Source organism: Corythoichthys intestinalis, chromosome 5, assembly GCF_030265065.1.
Source record: "Corythoichthys intestinalis isolate RoL2023-P3 chromosome 5, ASM3026506v1, whole genome shotgun sequence".
Lineage (NCBI taxonomy): Eukaryota > Metazoa > Chordata > Actinopteri > Syngnathiformes > Syngnathidae > Corythoichthys > Corythoichthys intestinalis.
Window position 1 is genome coordinate 4,355,709 of NC_080399.1, and position 11,819 is coordinate 4,367,527.

Genomic DNA, 11,819 nt, shown 5'->3' on the forward strand with positions numbered 1-11,819 from the left:
TAAAAGCCATTCCTTCACCTTTGATCTCAATGGTGGGTTAAGACAGCTCCGCATGCAAGGTGTTGATTTAAGTCAAGTTAAATGCAATAAGTTTATAAATATGCTTTTGAGTTACTGCCTACCTCACTAGAAGCACGCGTTAATGCTGTCAAGATGACGGTATTGCCCAGATATTTATACCTGTTTCAATGTGTGCCTATTTTCTTTTTTCGTCTTGAAAAAAAAAAAAAAAAAATGACCCCCCCCCCCCCCCCATTAAAATATGAAAACCTATAAAAGGTTTTGGTTAAAGCAGACACTGTTATTTCATCTGTGTGATTTTGACAAAGATCAGATCACATTTTATGCAGAAATGTGAGAAATTCCAAAAAGTTCAGATACTTTTTCATACCACTGTAATTTATGATTAAATATTTGATTGTATTTGAAGAAGTGCCATGGAATGGGTTCACAAGAATCAAATGATCAAAATAAAGGAGCATGTGCAACTTTGATAAATATGCCCATTCCAAAATTCATTTTTTTTATTACCAAACAACAAAATGGAACATATAAGGTGGCGTCCACAAAAGAGGTCAAAAGTCACCCAGGTTGACTCTGCAGATGGGGCAGGTGGCGTTCTCCTGAGGACAACCATCATTTTCATTTTAAAACTAGACGCATGTCGCCGTCAAGGGCCAATAAGTTGACGTCTACCTGCAGCCACAGGTCCACGCAGTCGGCGTGGTAGTCGTGCAGACACGGCAGCATCCTCAGCCCCTCGCCACGCTCGTAGTCGCAGAGGCAAATCCGACACCTGCGGCCCGTCCATAAGGGTCAGCGCCGACCGCTGACGTTGTTAACAAACGGTGCCGTACTCACTCTGTGTTCCCGCCGCCGCCAAAGTACTTGATGGGGAAGCGCTGGACCTCGGCGGGCGTCAACTTCTTGGACTCCGCCGCGCCTTGACGCTCCTCAAACGCCTGCCAATGGAGGAGGGTAGGGCGCAGAACGACAACACTGGGAAATCACCTCAAAATTTCCACCAAATCAACAGGAAGTGACTCTAAAATAACCCCAAATTAACAGGAAGTGCTAGGATGTCAACAGGAAGTGAGCCCGAAATCCCAAATATCAAGAGGAAGTGACCCAATATGAACAGAAAGTGAAACCGAAATTCCCCCAAATCAACAGGAAGTGACACGATTTCAACAGGAAGTGACCCTGAAATACCCAAAAGGCAACAGGAGGTGACCTCGAAATTCCCCCAAATCAACAGGAAGTGACAAGATGTCAAAAGGAGGTGACCCTGAAATGCCACAAAATCAACAGGAAGTGACCCAATATGAACAGAAGTGACCCAGAAATGCCACAAAATCAACAGGAAGTGACACAATATGAACAGAAAGTGAACCCGAAATTCCCCAAAATCAACAGGAAGTGACATGATGTTAACAGGAAGTGACCTCGAAATTCCCCCAAATTAACAGGAAGTGGTAGGATGTCAACAGGTAGTGAGCCCGAAATTCCCAAAAATCAAGAGGAAGTGACCCAATATGAACAGAAAGTGAACCGGAAATGCCCCAAATGGACAGGAAGTGACATGATGTCAACGGGAAGTGACCCTGAAATACCCTAAAAGCAACAGGAAGTGACCTCGAAATTCCCCCAAATCAACAGGAAGTGACACAATGTCAACAGGAAGTGACCCTGAAATGCCCCAAATCAACAGGAGGTGAACCTGACTTACCCCCAAATAATCAGGAAGTGACCTCAAAGTGCCCCAAATCAACAGGAAGTGACATGTCAACAGAAGTGTCCCCGAAACACCCTTAAAGCAACAGGAAGTGACCTCAAAATTCCCCCAAATCAACAGGAAGTGACACGGTCAACAGGAAGTGACCCCGAAATGCCCCAAATCAACAGGAAGTGACATGATGTCAACAGAAAGTGACCCTGAAATACCCCAAAAGTAACAGGAAGTGACCTCGAAATTCTCCCAAATCATCAGGGAGTGACCTCAAAGTGCCCCAAATCAACAGGAAGTGACGTCAACAGAAGTGTCCCCGAAACACCCTTAAAGCAACAGGAAGTGACCTCGAAATTCCCCCAAATCAACAGGAAGTGACACGGTCAACAGGAAGTGACCCCGAAATGCCCCAAATCAACAGGAAGTGACATGATGTCAACAGAAAGTGACCCTGAAATACCCCAAAAGTAACAGGAAGTGACCTCGAAATTCTCCCAAATCAACAGGAAGTGACACGGTGTCAATAGGAAGTGACCCTGAAATGCCACAAAATCAACAGGGAGTTACCCAATTTGAACAGGAAGTGACCCAGAAATGCCACTAAATCAAGAGGAAGTGACCCAATATGAACAGAAAGTGAACCCGAAATTCCCCAAAATCAACAGGATGATGTCAACAGGAAGTGACCTCGAAATGCCCTCAAATCAACAGGAAGTGACACGGTGTCAATAGGAAGTGACCCTGAAATGCCACAAAATCAACAGGGAGTTACCCAATTTGAACAGGAAGTGACCCAGAAATGCCACTAAATCAAGAGGAAGTGACCCAATATGAACAGAAAGTGAACCCGAAATTCCCCAAAATCAACAGGATGATGTCAACAGGAAGTGACCTCGAAATGCCCTCAAATCAACAGGAAGTGACATGATGTCAACAGGAAGTGACCTCGAAATGCCACAAAATCAACAGAAAGTGACCCAATATGGACAGAAAGTGAACCGAAATGCCACAAATTGACAGGAAGTGACATAATGTCAACAGGAAGTGACCCTGAAATACCCCAAAAGCAACAGGAAGTGACCTCGAAATTCCCCCCAAATCAACAGGAAGTGACACGATGTCAACAGGAAGTGACCCTGAAATGCCCCAAATCAACATGAAGTGACATGATGTCAACAGGAAGTGACCATGAAATGCCCAACATCAACAGGAGGTGACCTCAAAGTGCCCCAAATCAACAGGAAGTGACATGTCAATAGGAAGTGACCCTGAAATGCCACAAAATCAACAGGGAGTTGCCCAATTTGAACAGGAAGTGACCCAGAAATGCCACAAAATCAAGAGGAAGTGACCCAATATGAACAGAAAGTGAACCCAAAATTCCCCCAAATCAACAGGAAGTGACATGATGGCAACAGGAAGTGACCTCGAAATGCCCTCAAATCAACAGGAAGTGACCCAATATGAACAGAAAATGATGTCAACAGGAAGCCACCATGAAATGCCCAACATCAACAGGAGGTGACCTCAAAGTGCCCCAAATCAACAGGAAGTGACATGTCAACAGGAAATGACCCGGAAATTCCCCAGCATCAACAGGAAGTGACCCACTATGAACAGAAAATGAGCCCGATTTCAACAGGAAGTGACCCGGAAATTCCCCAGAATCAAAAGGAAGTGACCCAATATGAACAGAAAGTGAGCCCCAAATTGCCCCAAATAAACAGAAAGTGACATGATGTCAACAGTAAGTGACCTCGAAATTCCCCCATATCAACAGGAAGTGACACGATGTCAATAGGAAGTGACCCTGAAATGCCACAAAATCAACAGGGAGTTACTCAACTTGAACAGGAAGCGACCCAGAAATGCCAGAAACGTCTTCATTATCGATGACCGCTTCCTGTGTGGCGCCTGGACACAAATGTGCATTTCCTGTCACTGATAGTAGATGCATGAAAAGACGCCCCTACCAATATGGCCGCCATGAAGCCACGTTCCTATCAAAGCCAATGCATCGATTAACTCGGTATTAAGTATTGTCATTGACAGTGCTAGACATTTCGAATTGGTTGCTCGACATCATCTCAAGAAGGCCAATGAGTGCTCCTGCTGTATTTGTAGGGCGTGTGTTGCTGGCAGCCATTTTGGGTCAGGGCAACCGGTAAATATTATATTGTGCCCCATCGGCACTTTATGTCTTAGCGGTCGCTGATTACCTGCAGAGGAGGTGTCCCGGGACTGGAGGCGACTGACTGCTGCCGTTTTCTTCCTGCGTTTGAGCGCCCGGGCATCGGCGGCGCGCCACCAGGGAATGCTCTCCGCAAATGTAACTTTCTTCCTGCATTTGGGCGCCCGGTCCTCGGCGGCACTGTGACTGGCCTCTCCTGCCGCAGTTTTCTTCCCGCGTTTGGGCGCGCGTGCCTCGGCGGCGCGGCCGCAGTGAATGGTCTTCAAAAATATAATTTTCTTCTTGCATTTGGGCGCCCGGTCCTTGGAGGCACTGTGACTGGCATCCCCTGCCGCAGTTTTCTTCCTGCGTTTGGGCGCCCGGGCCTCGGCGGCGAGGCTGAAGTAAACGGTCTCCACAAATGTAACTTTCTTCCTGAATTTGGGCACCTGGTCCTCAGCGGCGCGGCGACTGGCCTCCCCCGCCGCAGTTTTCTTCCTACGTTTGGGCGCCTGGTCCTCGACGGCGCGGCAACTGGCCTCCCCCGCCACAGTTTTCTTCCTACGTTTGAGCGCCCGGTCCTCAACGGCGCGGCAACTGGCCTCCCCTGCTGCCGTTTTCTTGCTGCATTTGGGCACCCGGTCCTCGGCGGTGCGCGAATGCTTCCTCATCTGTGGACTAAAATGGTGTGTTCAGTTCAACGGGGGACATACAGGGTGGGGTTGGACATAATAAACACTTAACATTTAGGCATCATAATCAGTGAACATAATTGTTAAAGAATGGCTTGAGGAACCCCTCCGTGAGTCATCACCTTATCGTGGTGGAGGGGTTTGCGTGTCCCACTGATCTTAGGAGCTATGTCGTCTGGGGCTTTAAGCCCCTGGCAGGGTGCCCCATGGCAAACAGGTGTGAAACCGGTTCCAGAAAGGGCCTAGTGGGTGCAGGTTTGCTTTCCAACCAATGAAGAGGACACCTTTTCACCATTTAGATCTTTTACATGTGTAATCAGTTAAACTTTGTCAGGTGCTGCTTGTTTCAGCAGGAAGTTCATTGGTTAAACTCTCTGCGCGTTATCGGTTGGAACAAAATCCAGCACCCACTAGGCCCTTTCTGGAATCTGTTTGACACCTTTGGGCTAGACCAAGAATGGCTCAACATGACCCCTTTATGATGTATAAAATAAATGGACTCAGGTTTCCCTTGCCCGGACGCGGATTAAGCTGCCCCCCCCCCCCCAGGCCTGGAGGTGGAGCTCAAAGGCGTGCGGCTGGCGGCTGGGCCTGTCCCCATGGGGCCCGGCCGGACACAGCCCGAAAAGGCAACGTGGGTTTCCCTTCGCATGGGCTCACTACCTGTGGGATGGGCCAAAGGGGTTGGCCTAACCCTAACCCTCGGGTACGTAGGGAGTTGGTTCGATTTTCAGGGCATTTACAGGTCACTTGCTGTTCATTTTAGGGCATTTAAAGGTCATTTTCTGTTGAATTTGGGTCACTGCCTATTCATTTGGGTGATTCCCAGGTCACTTCCTGTTCTGTAACTCAAAATAAATAGGAAGGGACCCATAAAATACCCCAAAATCAACAGGAAGTAACTGAAAATCAACAGGTAAATTACAAAAATGGCCCAATTTTACGTTATTGCCTGGCATTGGCTGCCACGGACGGCCATAGACGTTCAATCCGTTTGAACTCGCCCACCCACTTCAAACGGATTGAACGTCTACTAATGATAAACTCATTCCAATTCACAGCAGAAGCTTGTTCTTCTGTCTATTAGTGGTTTGTAGAATATCCTAGAATGATTTTCTGACCAATGTATCGATAATCGTTGAATCGCCATATCGTCAGATCATCTTTATTGTGAGCTTTGTATCACAAATCGTATCGTATCGTGAGGTACCAAGAGGTTCCCACTCCTATTTGAAATAATGATGTATTTCAGTGCCAATGACAAGGATAGACGTCCAGTCATGTGGCTTCCACCTACTGTGATTATGTGAAAGAATATTTTATTCATACTTATAAAACACAATTATTAACTGCTGTGAAACTATATGCTTGCATGTGAGACTGTATTCATGTTCGTGCGTTTCAAATATGTGTGCTTCATATATTCCTTTGAACTTCTACAATGACGCCTCTTGACTGGCTTATCAAGATATGACTCCCTCTTGTACCAGCCAGAGCTAGTTTCCAAGGTCATAACTCAGGATGTTTTTCTGTGGAAAATCCCCAAGTTAGGCTGAAATAAGTTTCACTTCTGTTTCACATTAAGCATCCAGTTTTGAGAAACAACACCAAATAAGGAGAAGCAGTTAGAGCTGACTCACTTACCTAACTGTTGCTATTCTGAACGAACCAATCACCGCGCACCACGCACCCGCTGTTATGATTGCTACTAAATAAATAGGCAACACGGGAGCTCGGCAGTTGGGAGACGACTCGCGACGCTACACAGTCGTGTGGAGCCTCGCATCTGCCGAGCCCGTGTGCATGTTAAACTTGGAAGCTGACTTGAGTGATTCCTGACTGAAAATGGTTTAATCCCCGATAGGTGGGAGGTTTCTCTCGTTGTGACTGTCGAATAGAATACTCGTGTTTTATTTCCGGACAGTTTCTTGGATTCGACAAAAAAAAAAAAAAAAGAAAAACAATTTTGAAGCAAGAAAGTCAGAAAATTACTACAAAAATGTAGCCCAGAAAACTGGCCAACCAAGAAATTTGATCTAAAAATATAACTAAAAAATTGGACAATAAAAAAATATATATATATGAAGCAACAAACGTACAAAATTGCAAAAGAAATGTACCCCCCCCCCAAAAAAAATGGATACCCGATAAATTTGATTTAAAAAAATGATAACTAAAAAAATTGGACAAAACAAAATAAAAAAATGGGGGGGGGGGAATCTAAGTGAATGCCCCCAAATCAACAGGAAGTGACTTCGAAACATCCTCTTATATGAAGAAAGTGACCCAATATCAAGAGGAAATGCCTCCAAATCAACAGAAAGTGACTTCCAAACATTTTTTTGCCACCCTGTCCCACTTCAAAGAGATTGGAATTTTAGCATCAACACTGAGTTATGAGAAATAACCTAGTTACGATTTGATTCGACTGTCAACGCATTGACTTTGATGGGAACTAGCACTCACGGTGGCCATTTTAGCAAGGGTGATGAATGGTCTCTTTCTGCCTTTCTGCCTACATTTCAAACAAATTAGTAGACGACCAATCCATTTGGAGCGGGAGGGTGTTGGGATTAGTGTTTGGCATCGCGCATTGACGGGATCCGGGACTAAGAGTCCGGTTCTCCCGTAACCGTTTGAATTTTTAAATTTGGATTCAAAGTTTCGATGCCCTGACCGCCCGACTGAAAAAAAATAGCTGCCAAACACCACGAGCACAAAACGTGTTGCTTCCCTTCACATAAATGACAACAGAATAAACACAACAAAATAATATCAGACCCTCTGGTAAAACGTGCAAACTTACAGATTTTGTTTCATCAAGGGTTCCTGACGTTGTGTAGTGCAGAGGAGCTGTTTAGCGTCTGTACACTTCAAGGACTCTTTTCCAACTAAAGTAATGTTCCGTTTGCCCGGTGATTCCAGTAAGTCACCACTAGGGGAAGCCAAGCGCACATAGACAACTTGTAGAACTAGAAACTGTAATTTCGGGAGAAATTACTTCTGGTCTTTGCTATGTGGAGATACAGATCTTAGCCCCAGGTTGGTAGGTTGGTTTGGGGACAATTCGGGGACAATATCAGGTCACTTCCCGTCTATTTGGGGACATTAATGGGGCCTGGGATAATGATATCAGGTCATTTGGGAACATTTGGGAGGCGTGGCCTATTCATATCAGGTCGTTTGGGAGCATTTGGGGGCGTGGCCTAGTCATATCAGGACATTTGGAGGCGTGTCCTATTGATATCTGGTTATTTCCTGTTGGTTTGGGGACATTGTTTTTTTGCCATTGAAAATGAATGGGAAAAAATTTTGACGTTCATAACCGTCAATGGCATCCAAGTACATTGGCACCTATAGAATGGACAAACATGCCCGTCAATGGCATTAAACAGAGGAAATGCCATTGAAAATGAATGGAAAATTTGGACGTCCATGTCCGTCAATGGCAGCACCCTCTATAAGCATCAATGGAAGTGGGGAAGTTTGGGGGACACGTCCTATTGATATCTGGTCATTTTCTGTTGATTTGGGGAATTTTTTTTTTCCCCCATTGAAAATGAATGGGAAAAATTTTGGACGTCCATGGCTGTCAATGGCATCGACTTACATAGGCATCAATGGAAAGCAAGTACATTGGCATCAATACAATGGAGAAACATGCCCGTCAATGGCATTAAACAAAGTAAATGCCATGAGAAATTAATGGGAAATTTGGACGTCCATGGCCGTCAATGGCAGCACCCCCTAAAAGCGTCAATGGAATCGGGGACGTTTGGGGGACACGTCTTATTGATATCTGGTCATTTTTTGTTGATTTGGGGAAATTATGTTATTTCCCCATTGAAAATGAATGCGAAAAATTTTGGATGTCCGTGGCCGTCAATGGCATCGACATCCATATAGTCAATTGAAGCCAAGTACATTGGCATCAATAGATTCGACATGCATGGCCGTCAATGGCATCAATGCAATGTAAATTCCATTGGAAATCCGATTGGAAGTGAATGGGAAATGTTCCCATTAGAAATGAATGGGATTTTGGCAAATTTCCGGGGAACCGTAAATTTTTCCCAAATTCTGTATACAATCTTTAAGCCCCTCACCGTCCCGGAATTTTTGATGTCCAAATTATGTGATTTGGTCAAAAATTGTAGGACAAGTAGCGTTTTGAAAAGACCAGATGAATACCACCTCAAACTAGAAACTGCAATTTCGGGAGAAATTACACCTGGGTCTTTCCTCAGTGGAGATACAGATCTTAGCCCCACTCAGGTGTAGCAATAGAATGGACAATAATGCCAGTCATTGGCATTAAACAAAGTAAACGCCATTAGAGATGATTGGGAGAATTGGACGTCCATGTCCGTCAATGGCAGCACCCTCCATAAGCGTCATTGCAATCGGGGACATTTAGGGTACACATCCTATTGATATCTGGTCATTTCCTGTTGATTTTGGGGAAGAAAAAAAAAAATCCCATTGAAAATGAATGGGGAAAAATTTAGACGTCCATGGACGTCAATGGTATCAACTTACATAGGCGTCAATGGAATCCAAGTACATAGGCATTAATAGAATGAAAAAACATGATCAAATGCCATTAGAAATGAATGGGAAATTTGGACGTCTATGGCCGTCAATGGCGGCACCCTTCATAAACATCAGTGGAATTGGGGAAGTTTGGGGGACACGTCCTATTGATATCTGGTCATTTTTTGTTGATTTGGGGGGGAAAAAAAATTCCCATTGAAAATGAATGGGAAAAATTTTGGACGTCCATGGACGTCGATACACCTCAAACAAAGGACGCAATTTAATAAATGCCTGCAGTATAAGACACTAAAACATAGGCAAAAAAATATCTGTAAATGTTTTCTGCGAGAGCTTTTGAACAATAAACATCTTTGTGAAAGTGCACTCCTGTGGAAAGAAACGTCATCATATTCAAGTTCAAAGACTGATATTTGACGTATGTGTCACCGGCGACACAGTTTCGCATGCATGCTTTGACCTACCGTAACTCCTAAACTGTTTGCGCTATCTGAAAAAAAAAATCAACGGATCCTGTAAGCTGAGAGGTTGCGCTTGACAGCCAAACGGGTGTGATCTCGCTCTACTGTCCACCATAGAACAGTATTGTTTGTTGCATTTCTTCTCGGTAAGATGCCACGGCGGTGTGTGGCGATGTTTTGTTCTCACTCAAACGAAAAGTGGCCAAAGGATAGCAGGGCACGTAAATGGACATATTTCGTTCGCACGAAGCGAGTGAATTTCACGCCATCATCGCGTAGTGTTCTCTGCTACAAACACTTCGAAGATGCCTGCTTCCTTAACCGGTCTGCTTATGATGTAAAATGTAAGTGTGATTTTTGGATAGATGACTGATGACTTTGTCAAAGCAGAGCTGCCAACTGTTGTGGAATGAACAGTAAAAGCTAGCAACGTTAGCCAAAAGCTAACTCGTGGCAATCCCCGATCATAGTTGTTGTTGCGTTCGCTAGGTTAAGCGTGTTTAAATTGTGCGTCATCTACGATCTTGTCCGAAAGGGTTAATCCACTGTCAATCGGGAAATGGGTGTGGATGTGCATATAAGCGGGTCGGCGTCGCGGTAATTCACGGTCACGTTGCCGTAAGAGACACACACCGCCGGTGAGTTTGTGCACATTTATTTGTATTTGTATTATGTATTTCCACGTTCATGCTTCAAGCATTGCATTGCATTTGTACGGTTCGGCGTTTCTTTCACGGCGATCGCTTGATAGCCTTCTAGTTTGTGTGTTACGTACGAGAGCCGCTGACAGGTGACAACAACAAGCGTGTTGGTTTTAATGTCTGGCAGCGAATCAGCGAGCGCGCAGGTCACGCAGTGAATCATGGGAAATGTAGTCTCGGAGAAACACTGAAGTGGTGCTTTGTAATCTGTTCGCTTGTGTGAAAAAAACTACATTTCCTCATGACATTAGATGCCACTTCCTGCCGAGAGCCCCGAGCTGTGTTCGTACTGTTAGCTCCATGTGTTAATAAAAAAACAAAGTTATCAGCACGTCGTGTGTTCGATACCTTTGTCAACAAAAAGCTCATAACAAGACACTATGCACAATCTTTTAAGAGACGCTGGGACTGGAGGGCTGTGAGTAGTAGGAGGCGAGGGGAAGATGAGCGAGAAGCAAAACTTTGCGGTCAAATGTGGCGGCAGTCCGCTATTATTTTGTGTGGAGAAAGCCATCAACGACTCATCTCCTTCTTTCCCCCCAATGTTTTTATATTATTAACACCTGGGTCTCGGATTGCAGGATCCTTGTCAAGATGCAAGATATGAAGATTAAAGCTATTACGAGTCTTGACCATCTGACCTCACTTGAAAATTAATGATGACATCTGAAACCACACTTCTGGACCACAACTTCTAAAATAGCTGGATAACTGGAAATACTACACAGCGGACCAGTATAACAACTCGTGGATGTGGACGGTAAGCTGAAACTTATCAACGGCAGGAGTCTCTACAAAAATCTTGAACACATTAAGGATTATCTACTAAAGATAACAAAGGCTCTGACTTTAATTTGCACGGATATAACATGACACAAATAAATCGGGCATCTAAGTGGGGGGGGGGGGCAATTATGATTGACAATCTCCAGAAATGTATTACAGTTGAGCTCCTTATCCCCAATTGTAAAAACATAATTATCTGCTGTGTCTACCGAGCTCCTGATTCAAATGTCGAGTTTACTGAGTATATGGAAAAGATACTGTGTAAAATGAATAATAAGCATGTTTTTCGTTGTGGAGACATTAATCTTGGGATAAAATATGTACACCATGTTGTTTGATTTTCCTCATACATTCATGTCTGATGAAACTGTTACAGTGATCTTTGTGTGCGCCAATTGTTGCACTTTTGCCACACACATAGCCACAACAAAATGTTCCCACTAGGGTTGTTCCGATCGTTTTTTTTTCTCCCGATCCGATCCTGATCGTTTTAGTTTGAGTATCTGCCGATCCCGATATTTCCCGATCCGATTGCTTTTTTTTTTTTGCTCTCGATTCAATTCCAATCATTCCCAATAATTTTTCCCGATCATATACATTTTGGCAATGCATTAAGAAAAAAATGAATCGAACTCGGACGAATATATACATTCAACATACAGTACATAAGTACTTTATTTGTTTATTATGACAATAAATTCTCAAGGTGGCATTTACATTATTAAC

At 44.2% G+C, this 11,819-nt stretch overlaps 1 protein-coding gene across 1 annotated transcript; it reads right to left on the reverse strand.

The window, feature by feature from the left end:
* Nucleotides 1-328: 328 nt before the first annotated feature.
* Nucleotides 329-7,554, reverse strand: LOC130916843 (E3 ubiquitin-protein ligase RLIM-like). The gene is made up of 6 exons (XM_057837879.1): nt 7,398-7,554; nt 3,949-4,577; nt 3,576-3,643; nt 862-962; nt 697-796; nt 329-623 (listed from the first exon to the last, which is right to left on the reverse strand). Exons 1-6 carry the CDS (start codon nt 7,409-7,411, stop codon nt 576-578), a joined length of 960 nt encoding a protein of 319 aa, XP_057693862.1. The 5' UTR covers nt 7,412-7,554; the 3' UTR covers nt 329-575.
* Between the last annotated feature and the right edge of the window lie 4,265 nt (nt 7,555-11,819).

What these genes read in the sequence shown, in the direction of transcription:
- LOC130916843 (XM_057837879.1), bottom strand. An exon ending in CCGGGACACCTCCTCTGCAG is followed by an intron (nt 3,644 to 3,948) that starts GTAATCAGCGAC and finishes ATTTGTGTCCAG; the next exon opens with GCGCCACACAGGAAGCGGTC. An exon ending in CTGGGTCGCTTCCTGTTCAA is followed by an intron (nt 963 to 3,575) that starts GTTGAGTAACTC and finishes CTCCATTGGCAG; the next exon opens with GCGTTTGAGGAGCGTCAAGG.